Below are 12,970 nucleotides of genomic sequence, written 5' to 3'. Positions count from 1 at the left end.
AAGATACATAGCATCCTGTTTGAATCAGTGGAGCACAGTCCCACGATAGACAGCACCAGAGTGAAAAAATCTGAACAAAAAGTAATGTCAAGAACAGTAGTAGAACTACAGGAAACCTTATGCCATGAGTGCCAAGGTTCATTGGCATATTAATTCTGTCCAACTGTGCTATTATGGAATTACGGAATTTTTTTGAGCAATGAATAGAAAAATACAAGTGTACTATTTCTAACACATATTAATAAACCAAGTGTGATGGAATAACTACGTACATATTACCTTCTTATACTGATTTTTGTCTTCCTATTATGCATATATGTCTCTCAAATATACTAAAGATAGCTTGTGTAGGTGCAAGTTAGACTGAGAATCTAGTAAAAGAAACAGAGGTGTTGCAAGTAGATGGAGTTTTATTTCTGTTTTCAAAAGTAAGAGAAGATAGTGTTCTCTGCCATTCTTTATTAATGCACTGGCTTCCATCACTGGCTTCACAATGCAAGTCTGTCAAAAGAAGAGGATTTGCCTCTTCTTTTGATTTTTTCCCCTTTTTGTGCATCAGAGGAAGAAAGATGGGAACTATTAATTTCAGCCCTGCAGACACACTCATTTAAGATTCAAGAATGACATGAGGACACAGTTCCCATTTAGTAGACTGAAACATATCTACCCAAAATAGTTAGGATTAATCATCGTATTAAACATACATACTCTTTAATTTTTTCTCCAAACATTCACTCTTAACGTACTCCAATGGCTCAGGAGCTTTTTACTACTATTGAACAACTAAATGATTACACAGCATAATTTTTCTTCTGTGCTCAGGAATCTAGTACTTGGAACAGTATATGAACAGCTTGTAATTAAAAGTTACAGTGAAAGAAGCATCTCAGTAGATAGCACAGAACAGCAGAAACAATAAATTATTTCCTGAATAAAAAAGGTACGTTAAAACAGCTGTATTCAAAGTGCCAGAAACTGAAAATTACTTCTGGAACACATATGAGATGGGGTGTTTGGAGATGACTCTCAGTTGTACTAACATATTTCCAAATAATAAGAAGACCTATAATTTGTATATTTCTAGAGGTACCTTGTATGTGCACTTCATGTAGAAAAGCAATTACAGTAAAGCAATTCTGCTATTTTAACTTGGAGTTTTACTCAAATAATACTTATTTACTCTTTACACTACAGAAGTATATTTAGATTTTGGGTTGCTTGTTTTGGAAGAAATGTCTCCTCACACAAAATTTAGCAAGTTCTATCTATGCTGTTTACATTGCTTATACACAAATGTTTGCCATTTGCTAATTATTTGGCTCCTACCAGGAAAAAAATATCTGGAATTGATCAGGATGGATATGTTTTTTCTGCTTTTGTTTGCTTTTTTTCTCCTCTTACTTTTAAAGCATTATTCAGTAAAAGTTTGTGAAACTGTTACTTTATATTCACATGAATAGTAACTCAGTTACATATTTTGAGAAAGCAAGGAAAATATGTTCTGAACTACTGTCCCAGGCTTCTAGTTGCACAAAGGTTTTTATGTGATTTTCTAGCAGAGAGATCATGCAGGCTGTTGGCAAGGACACAGTCCCACGATGATGAAAGGAATACATTAGATTATGAGATCAGTTTGTACTGAACAGAAAGTTACTCAGAAAGAAAACTCCATGAAATGGTTCTTACATAACTTTGATGTGTACCCTGGCTGATATGCTCAGGAAGTTATATCAAGTCCGGACTCTTCCCCACACTGTCTGGCCTCAGAAAGCAATTGTTACTTGTACTTGATCCCCCAAGTGACTCAGTATGGCTTCTCACAAAGCAGTAACAGTAGAAAAGTCAACTGTGGCTCAGGATCAGAGCTGGTATCTGGAAGTGCCACTGAAGGCAGTAAAGGTAACAAAATATAAACCACTTTGCAAATCACAGTCATCTCTTTTTTCCCCTCAAAGACCATCTGGGACAAGACATAGACTAGAGTAAGAGCAAATAATCAGAGATATGGTGTCTAACAGAACAGGTGTCTTCCACATGTTTTCTACAGTCCTCTTGTACTAAATGTTTAGATCTAAATAGCTTCTTATTCCAAATGGATAAGAAAAGGTTGTTTCAATAGAATCCATTATTTTTTTTTCATTCAATGACTACCATGACAAATGAGACTTCTGCTTGTATGTAACATCAAACGACTTTAATTTACAAATACAAAATATACTTTGCTTTCTCTCTTTCTCCAGGATGTAGACATGCTTCTGTCTAGCTCAGAACACACTCACCAGCAGCAGAAAGCACTGCTAGTGCCTCAAGAGTAAAAACTTCTGCCAGAAAAGCTGGGAGATGTACCTCTGTAACAGAACCGCAAAATCACAAGATGGCTGTGGATAGAAGGGGCCTCTGGAGGTCACTTTGGTCCCATCTCCCTGCTCAAGCGTAGAGCAGGCTGCCCACACGTGTCCATGCAGCATGTACACTCCCTTAAGAGCCTTTGTTATCAGGACTGATGTAAATCAATCTCATGGAGTTTAGAAAGAAATCCTTTAACAGCTGAATCCTTACATCGGAAGTCACGATGGCAATCTGGGATGTCCTACTCTGGGGTGAGCTGTTCCCAACAGGAACAGACTAGAGACGCCTTGGCAAATAAATTCCATTTGTGCATTTCCGGTGAGTCACTAAACTGTATTTGTTGTTTAGTATTATTTCTGATAGAGATGCTGCTATATGCTATCCTTGTAATGATACAAGGATAGAACAGATGCAATGTAATCCCTTCTTCAAGCAAGTCTTCAATAGAAACATTCACCAAAAAGGACACAGTGCTTTAAAAGATGTCTTCATTTTAAGCAGTGCCTTACCTCCTCTGTTTAACCAGCAGCTTTTAAACAACTAAGGGTGGCATAGTCTGGTAACGTAGTAAGAATGAACAGCTTTTGAAAGAGAGAATATGCAGTTTCTTTCTTTCTCTTTTACAAGTTCCTCATTGACTTTAAAGTTAGTTAACTACTGTTTTACTAAAAATGTAGTTTGAAACTGTAGCTTTTGAACCTCTTTCAAGAAGCATTGCCTAAAATGGGAGTGGTGGGAGAAAATGTTTCTGGGAATGGAACTGTGAAAAGGTTAAGCAACAAATTAAAGCAAGAGCTAAATACTCTGGGAACACAGCAGACAAATGAGAGTAGTTAAAGTAAAAAAAAACTCTCTCTGACACAAAGGCAAATGGAATTACTGGAAAGGAACACAAAGACTAAATATTGGCAAATAATAGAATCCATAATTGCCTTTTAATCAGAGCCCGGATAAGAAGACAAAAAAAATTTACTTGGTTGCACTGAATGAATTAAAAGAACATCGGTGTCATAGAAAAAAAACTCACACTTTTAGAGATAGCCATTTCATATAAGAAACCAACAAGAGGAAGAAACCTTGAAGTTTTTATAACATATCTGGGGCTTAAGAATAAAACATTCAGTTGCTCAGTTCATAGAATACATTAAGACAATACCAAACTCACAAAACTTAAATACTACTGAAACATTCCAAAGTAAAGTTAGAAAAAGCAATCCAAGTATGAGAGAATTGTCATATCAGGAGAAAGTCTGATTCCAAGTGCTGAAGCAAAGACAAGATAATACTAATTGGATGGGCTTACCAAACCACAATGCCTGACAAATATGCAGGCACACAACAAAAGTCAGGAGTAAAAGAAGGCATATGAGAATGACCTTACGAGAGGTACCATGAAAAACAGAACAAGGTATGGAAGACAATGCAACCATAAATAATATCAAGCCTAATTGTATGGAGGTACCACATTTGTAAAAAATAAAGCGTTTTTTAAAATGAGGTACAGAAAAGCTTCAAGATGCAATCATCTCACGCAAAAGGATGCTACATCATCATTCTGAGTAGGGAAGATTTTGCCATAAACAATCATTGGTGAGAATTGTTTCAGGCAGCAGATGAAGGTTCCCTTCAGCATAAATGAAATCTTAATATTAACTAGATATATAGTGAAATATAACAGTAGAACGTGTACACAGGTTCCTGTTCTAATGTGATATTACAGACAAGAATTTCAAGTGCAAATTTGGTCCTGCTTAACACAGGCAGTCAAGTTGTTAAGGGGATAATTTCTCCCGTGCTGCAATCTATGACTAAGACCCAAGGTCATCCAAAACACTGAAGATATAGTTTGTAACTACTGCAAGAAATAGAATAGAAGAGAACTGCATTCCTTTGTGGACGGTGGAAAACCTACATACTTTTTAAAGAATTTCTCTATCCAGAAATACTGCTATTTACATAGTATTCTCTGATTTTGAAAAAACAGTCTTAATTGCCAGACACGATACCTGTCTATGGCAATGGCAAATATTAGACCACAAGTGGATTAGTTTTAGTGTAAATACTTTGAAAAAAAATATATATCGTGTTCAAACTATCCACAGTTCTGTGAAAATGGTGCCACAAGAAAAATTAAAAACTCATGTCTATTGATGAGGAAGAATCCCTTGATACTCACAATAACACTGGATGAAATTATAATAAACCTCTAACAATTATGTGACTGACTGTGTAACCCCAGTGTTAAACATTGCTCTGCAATTTTTATAAACATTAGGGGGAAATTATTATCTATAATAATTAGGTTCAATACGTTTCTTTCACGAGTGGTATGAGTTAGGCCTCACAGTCACTGGTCTGCGTATAAACTTTCAGTTGCCAAATCTGGACTCCTCTGGAGAGGCTCGTGTGTGATGTGGTCAATAGCTGACAACCCAGCAACTTTAACTTCTTTCACAGATAAAAATTAAAGAGCCTTTAAGTCCTGATGAAATACTGAGAAGACTCATGGGACTGGCAGACTTAGAGCAGAGGCTAAAAGCCATTAATAAAGTAAGGAGTCCAAAATGTAAAATACCAGCTGAGAGACTAATTTGTTGGTATTTCTGTTGTATCAGCTGTCTGCACACAGCTCTTCCCTTGTGAGCAGAGGCACACTCCCAGAAGAACCTAGTTCAACACAGTTGCTCTCATTATCAGCTGCTGGTAGCAAATTAAGAGCTGAGAAACACAGTTCCTAGAACTACTCTGCAAATGCTTTTTTCATCCATTAGTTACCTCTAACTTAAATAAAAACTTCTCTCAGATACAAGCTTTGATCCAAACTTTCTCCCTTTCCACGGTCGATGAGCAGAATGTTCCTGAACATTAATTCCCTTCATCAATCCGTACACTCAAAAGTACATATTGATAAGAAGGAGCTAAACAAGATTTTTTTTTAGATTAAGAAAGCAAAATGAAAAGCTGTCAGTTCAGAAGACTTCTTATCATGTATTTGGATTATATTTAAATTGGCTTTTGTTTCATTGGCTTGTTTTAATTACCAAACATCTTAAACTAGGAAACCATATAGAATCAGAATGAGAAGATTTATAATTTAAAAATATATAAGGAAAAAAATCTTAAATGCATTTTTCAAAACACAACTTCATAGCAGCAGAGAACAGATAGAAGAAAATACTATCCTTTAGGTGTTAGAGCCCCGCAACTTGTGTAACAGCAGTAAAGCAAGAAGGTGTGCAACAGAAAAGAGGCAAAGGAAACTTGAAACAATACTTTTAAAGAGATGGGACAACATTAATATGCAATATTTAGATATATTTTCTTCCAATCAAGTGTCAAGCTTCTGTGTGGTCTTTGAGCCTTGCAGGTTCACCTTCACTTCATCATAAATGAGTTTTGGCAAGTTAATGTTTTGGATCTGTCTTCAGCTTATACATCTATGTAATTAAACTCAATTTGAACATACAATGCCCAGGATGCCTACAACAAGATTTTAAATTCTTTTGAAGCATTTAATAAAAAGGTAATACTCCATAAAGTTGCACCACACACACTACCACATCTATTCAAACACAGCAGTTTGTTCTACAATCCAACACCAACTGTAAGTTTGCTATTATGAATCAACCTCCTCTGTACTCTACTCCAGAAACTTTGGGAGTAGAGTACATACATCTCTTGGAAAACTGTTGTACCTCTGCAAACAGTTGAGCAGCAGAGGCTGTACAGTCCAAGTTTGGACCTTCCAGTTTTGCAGTGTGTTTGATCGTAGAAGGATGGGCAGATAGTACAAAAGAATAAAGTACGTGACTTAAGTAAGATTAAATTTGACTACTTGAGAAGTAATGGAAAATTATTCTTAACAGATAATGCTTTCAGAGACACTTTTACTGACACAATTAAACACTTGGAACAGGGAACCTAGATCCTGAAAATTCTCCTGCAATACACATTTTTTAAGAAAAGGTCAAATGGACGTTTACAAAGCAGGGATATAATTGATTCTGCCTGAGAAGCTGAAGCTTTATAACATCTTCAGGCCCCCTCCAGCTCTGTGTTTCTTTCATTCTGTGAACATCTCTAAATCAGGTTTCTAACAAATGATCGGGAGGGCCAGGTATGTGGGAGATGTGACATTAAAAGTTTTGGATGTAGGAATGAGGAGTATACCCTACCTGCTCCCACAACCAGTATCTTGGGTTCACAGCTACTGACACAGTGCAGGAGAGATCTGAAGCGGACATTGAAGTTGAGGAATGCCACCACACAGCCCAGCTTGGCCAGTCCAAACCACACATGGATGAAGTCTGGCTCATTCCCCATCAGCAAGGCCACCGTGTCTCCCTTCTTCAGAGCCTCGTGCTGCAGGAAGACCTGTGCTATCCTGTTACTCCTGCGGTCCACATCTCTGTAGGTGTGAACGGTCCCTTCGTAGATGAGGAACGGTTTGTGGGGCTGCTTCTGCGCCAGCTTCACAAACTTGTCCAGGACGGTGACAACCCTCCCTTGCAGCCGGTACATCTCCATTCTCAGCCCATAGGTCAACACTTTGAGCAGGTATCTCAAGTCGGCCCAGAAGTAGGGGAAGAGGAGTTTCTGCATGAAGTGCAAGGAAAGAATCCCGACAGCAGCCCCCGGTACCCAGGAGGGCGGCACTGGGAGCGGGTAAAGGTCGTCCCAGCCACGCATCTCCTCACAGCCGGGCCGCCGGGCACACGGCCGGGCAGGGCGCGGAGGCGAAGGCCGGCACGGGCTGAGGCTCTTCCCGCCCTCACCTCCTCCACAGCGGGACGCCCGGGCCAACACCGCTCAGGAGCAAGGGAGACAGGGAGCTCCGATGGCACGGCCCGGCACGGCACGGTCCGGCCGCAGCCGCCGCCCGCCTCAGCCTCGCCGCACCTGCGGGACGGCCCGGCGGGAGCGGGGCGGGAGTGCCTGCGCTGCCCGCGCACGGCTGAGCCCGGACACCTCCTTCCCCCTCGGCCCCGGGACTCACGCACAGCACCGGGCTGCTGCTGCTGCTGCTGCTGTGGCTGCTGCTGCTACTGCTGCTGCTGTGGCTGCTGCTGCTGCTGTGGCTGCCGGCGAGGCGGCGGCGGCCGCTCCCTGAGCCGGTTGCATAAGGCGCGATGTCCCGCTCACCCCGCCGGGCGGCCGCAGCCCGCGGTTGGCTCCCGGGGAAGGCGGCGGCAGCGCAGGAAGCCTCGCCCCGGGCCGAGGCGGCGGCTGGGCGAGCTCCGGGAGGGCGGAGGGAGGCGCCGGGGGCAGGTGGCTCCCGCTGCTCCCCGGGGCTCGGCCCCGCCCTCAGGCTCGGCCCGAAGGAGCGGAGGAGCGCACGCACCTAAGACTTGAGTATTCCCAACTCTCTCTGTTTTTTCTGTTTTATCGAGGTCTGGTTAGATTAAGAATGTACAGACACAGGTCTGTACAGGTCTGACTGGACACGCATTGAAGACAAATTCAAGCAAATTAAATAGTGCAAAACTAGATTATGAGTGGATTTCATGCCTCTTTAAAGGTGATACTGTCAGTAGGCTGACAGGTTTTTATCGATACTATAGTGTTCCTTACTTGGAAAGTGCAGTGGGTGTGTATGTTCTGTCCTGGCTAGGTGTAAATTTACAGGAAGAAAGAAATACTTGGGTTTTCAGCTGATTTTAGAATCACTTCTTCCAGAAAGACATTCTGTGAGAATACAGAGTTCTAGCTTACTTTTCTTAGGTGGAGATAACTTAAAGGGCCAGTATGTAAAATTTCTTCAAAGTAACTAATCGGCAGATCAGGTGCTGCATTAACCTGCATTAACATACGAAAACTCACAGTAGTTATTTGACTGACTGGAGTTTGGCTGTTGTTAACTGCTACAGAAACGTGCATAAATAATGAATAAAGGGAAAGTCTTTTACTCATAAGGAAGATGCACACTTATGTGTTGATTTGAAGGCAGATAGCAGTTGACAGATACGCTTGTTTGCAAAGATTGCTTTGAAGAAGGCAGAAAGAAAGCAGGAGGCACGGCAGTTCAGGTCCATGAAAAGCTCTTGGCGTATGGATGAGAGTGAGAGGAAAAGCAATAGGTAATTGATAGAGCACAAAAGTAGAATACATACAGAATGGGCTGTGGATAAGAGAGGCGTATTTTAAATATACTGTGCTGTGAGCTAAAAGTCAGCCAGGCAACATTGTATTTACTAAAGTGACTAATGATTAGAATATCACTGTGCTGTGAGCTAAAAGTCAGCCAGGCAACAAAGTGACTAATGATTAGAATATCGCCACATGTCACATGAACAGAGAGGAAGAATTTTGTATCTTAGATATTATCAGTGCTGCTAATCCCCAAGAACTGAAATGGTGAGCAACACCTTAACATAAAGACTCTGGTATTCTGAAATACACAGTTTCAAAGCCAAATTGTAGGTTTGTGGTTTCTGAATTGTCCCTTTTCCTGTTAATTCTACATGGAAATTATATCGATCCTCTTTACTCAGTATCCAACTTTCTTATAAACATGAGCAATAACTAACTTCTTATATCCTCCTGAAGGGAGACAGGAAAATTCTCTAATGCATGTTATTTTCCAGTTATTTTCTGGTGTGTTATAAAAATGGGTAAGACACGCCAACAAATATCAATAGACAATGGAAAAATCACATAACTCGGGTGAAGCCATGCTGGAATTGGATTAAAACCCTTTCTGTGCCAGAATTCTTTTGGGATATTGGATTAATTTCTTACAATGTCCCCAAACCTTCTTATTTAGTCAAGCCACATGCTTAACCTTCCACCTTAAGACCCTCAACTATAGATTGAGACACAAGGATCTGCAGTTTCTATTCTATGCTAAGTGAAATGATAGCCGGTCCAGCACCAGGTGGGTTAGGAATTAGTTAAATTCACCTTCGATATTTTTGCTCTCTATAGTTTTGATTCTTAATCCAATGGAAATATATGCACATTTGTTTCATTTTGATTTTTTTTAAGTAAACAGCATAGAATTTTAATGGCTCAAATTAAATTTTTTTTTCTTGTTAACTACTTCATATCAGCAGTGAAGATGCAATTATCTGCATGCGTAGGTTGTTGAATGTAACATATGAACAGCTAAAAGAACACGAGTTGCTATTTGCATTGAATAAGTTATTGTAAAAAATAGTTGTCTGGGAAAAAAATGTATCTTATTATGAGAATAAAATTACTAACATAGCACATACTTGCAAGTGGTACATCCACATTGTGAGGAAACCTTAATTAAAACTATTCCAAAGGTTAACTCAAAAAAAAACCCTAGAATGTTCTCATATTTTAAATGCAGTGATATTTGCCTTAAAGTAGATAAAACCGCAAAAATATAGTGAGAAATTACCTGTTCATCAGGTTCTTGTTAAATGTCATGAGCTGGAATCTAAATTATTTTCGATATTATGTAGAACACATAAACTCGTACCAGAGACAAACCACTGAGTCCTGAATTATTTAGCATGCTGTAATTATTCTGCTCAATTTCACTTCAACAGGAACCATTTTGATGCCTCAAAGTATGTTATGACCCAATAGTGAAATAGAAAGGAGTTTAATTTTCTACTGGTGGAATTCATATGGGGAAGTGTTTTTTTAACACTTGTAGTTAGATAAAACATTTCCCTGTACCAAAATCTTAATATTACGAGAAAATACAGATTACAGTATTCTGTACCATAAAAAACCTGTAGTTTTGATGTTACCATTTTGAAACATTGTGCCTTTTAATATCCAGATAACAAAATATGGTGCTGTACATACATTTTATTAACTCTGAACCTGGCTAATATCCTCATGGGAATTTGCTTGGGCTATTTTAGTGACATCACTGTCAATTTAGGGGGCGGGGGAAGAAGCTATTTTAAATAAGATTTGTTTGATGTATGGAGCTTTTGGGTCCCCTTAGGTGAAATAATAGCATAAATTTTGAAGTGTCAGCTATTTTCTAATTTCTTACTGAAGTAATTTTAAAATAGTGATTTTTTTCATCTGAAATAGAAGTTTTGAAATCTACAAGAGAAAGTGGTTAAATAGAAATTCCTTCAAGATAAAAGGTCTATGACTTAAAGACAGATTCCTGGCTTTTCAGATTGTCAGAATTCTGTAATATGGAAGAGGAAGAAAATAGCATCATATTCTGAATATTTTCTTGCAGATTGTCCACTACTATTGAATTCTTCCTTTTTTACACTTCAAAATAAATATATTTCAAAATATATATTGTATTTTTAAATATATATTCTATTGTAAAACATAATCCAGAATATTAAATAAATAATAAAAGTACCTTGAAAATGCAATTTTCAGATTTTCACATCTCACTCTTCAATTCCATTACTACCATTACAGTAAAATAATAATATTCAAATAATCGTGTCTGTAAATTTCCAGAGGTTAGCTGTGAAACATATGTATACCAAAGTCTAAACTCTTAAAACTCTTAAATCTAAAATTAACTAAGTAATAAGCAAACCAGAATCTGATGTCTGAGTGGCCAGTAAGCAAGTCATAATGTGAAACAGCCACACAAAACCAGCTCTTGACTAATGATGTCCCATGGGAATTTGGGGAATGAATGGTGTAGTCATACTACAGTTATTACAGAGACCTGAGGAGATAAAGTCTAAAGTTGTTGTCATGGCACAGACCAGACATTATGAAAGTTTTTCATCATAGGAAGGCATTTAGGGTTCAAATCCATAGGAAATTAAAATTAATTTTTGCAATATTTATGAATGCTTGTTTATTCTGTAGTTGTGTGAGGACATTCATTTGAAATATTTACATAACATGATGTGCCTTGTCTCAAGTCATTCACTACAGCATGTCAACACTACAGACTTGGGGCAACCTTTCAAAGATGTAGAGAAATGTCACCTCTGGTAGATGAAATTTTATTAACAGAAAGCTTTACTATTAATTTAATATATAATTTTAAATCCCCCGTATTTTATTTTTAATTTTATTTAGCTTTTAATAGGTTCTACAAGTAAATTTGTAGTTTTGCCTGAATTCATGAAAATAGTTTTTACTAGGAGCCATACACATTAGCACCCCAGTAAAATTTAGCCACAAGCTTCCAAAGAAGCATACCAAAATATTCAAATTTTCTCGCTCCTAGAACAACCTCATGGACTGCTGATGGAATGAGTTCACAACAGTGAGTCTTTGGGTCCTGAAAAGAGAGAGTTGTGGTTCAGTCCCACTGTCATCCAGAAGTGATGTGAATTGAGCGAGCTATGAGCCTATACACTTGATACAAAATAATTATATAGAAGGATTTCACATTGTAGTCTGATAGTCTCAAACCAGTGGTTTTGATTTTACTCATTCTCAGCTCCTTCCCATCAGGTATAAAACACAGCACTGATCTGTCAAAGGGATGCTTACTTTACATGGCTCTAAAGAACAGGTCACCGTTCATACAGAAAGATGAAATAAGAGCCAGATGAAAAGTAGAATCTGAGTATAAATCCTTTATAAAGGATATTCTGGTGTTGTCTCAGGTGTAAGGTAAACAAGACTTGAAAACATGGGGAAACTCCAGACAGGACCTGAAATGAAAGAGAGAAGGAAACAGACTTCTCCTTAGTAGGAAGTGCTATCATTTGCACATTCTTTAAATAGATACCTTGTTGACCATTAGTTTAACTTGACTCATGTTATGGGTGATTTGAACATTTTCAAATGTTCAAATTTGAAAAGTTGAAAGTTGAAAAGTTGAAAGTTCTACACCTTCATTTTTTTATTATTCTTAAATTTTTTCTAGACTACCGCTGCAGAACATAGTATCCCAATTCCTTTTTCTTTTATGTCAAATGACAAAAGCATTCTTTTAAACAATCTTAGCTGTCATGGAATATGATGGCATAACAGTCTAGAAGAAATCTTCCAGTGATTGTCAGGGAAATTTTCTGTGTCAAAACAGCATAGAGCAGATGAGTCATGCAAATCATGAGCAAAACTTCAAAAATATGTAACTGTCTCTAAGAAATCACATATGAGCTAGATGCCTACCATATCCATTGTTTGCTTCAGCTTTGTAGGTATGTGCTAGGGAGATAAATTTTAATTTAAAATATTTTTTTTAAAATAAGCATCTTTCAGATCAGGGTGTTTTCAGTAAGTACCAGTTGGAAGTATTCAGTGTTTTCATTATCATGCTGAATTTCTAGGTGAAAGGGCTGCTGTACTCATCTTTCAAAGGATTAGAACAGGGTGTCTGCTCTCTGTGCCTTCAGGCACACATAAGATAGTTTTCAACTTGCCTCTGCTTTCTGTTTGCAACACAGTTAAACAGTATGCCAGAGAATATCTGCCCATTATTTGTGCTTTCATTGTTTTGTGCTTTGATTGCATTTGAAATTTTATCTGATGACTGTGACCATAGTGTTATCAATGTTAGCTGGTATAATAGTTCATTTCTGTGACCTCTTCTTGCCAGAAGCACTTCCCTGTACTTGTACTACTATTTCTGATACTGTCCTGTGTTTCAAGAACTTAGGTCTTCTATATGGAACAACATTTTCAGAAATACTTTGCCATCTGGTATAACTGGGCTATATGCTAAAATACTGACTTCTTTAAGTTCAGTAGCAAA

The 12,970-nt window shown here is 38.3% G+C and overlaps 1 protein-coding gene across 2 annotated transcripts in view; it reads right to left on the bottom strand.

The window, feature by feature from the left end:
• Window positions 1-7,570, bottom strand: part of SLC27A6 (solute carrier family 27 member 6) — a 37,520-nt gene extending 29,950 nt beyond the window's left edge. Inside the window, exon 1 of one of the 2 annotated variants that reach the window (XM_039724112.1) lies at window positions 6,525-7,570. In XM_039724112.1, the coding sequence (XP_039580046.1) occupies window positions 6,525-7,038 (514 nt within the window). In that variant the 5' untranslated portion in view covers window positions 7,039-7,570. The remainder of the gene's footprint in view (window positions 1-6,524) is intronic. The other variant, XM_039724111.1, reaches the window with a different exon arrangement.
• Window positions 7,571-12,970: the final 5,400 nt, after the last annotated feature.

Source organism: Passer montanus, unplaced genomic scaffold (assembly GCF_014805655.1).
Source record: "Passer montanus isolate IOZ18808 unplaced genomic scaffold, ASM1480565v1 scaffold52, whole genome shotgun sequence".
NCBI classification, from domain to species: domain Eukaryota; kingdom Metazoa; phylum Chordata; class Aves; order Passeriformes; family Passeridae; genus Passer; species Passer montanus.
Note: the sequence above shows the minus strand (reverse complement) of the source record. Positions and strands in the feature narration are given on the sequence as shown.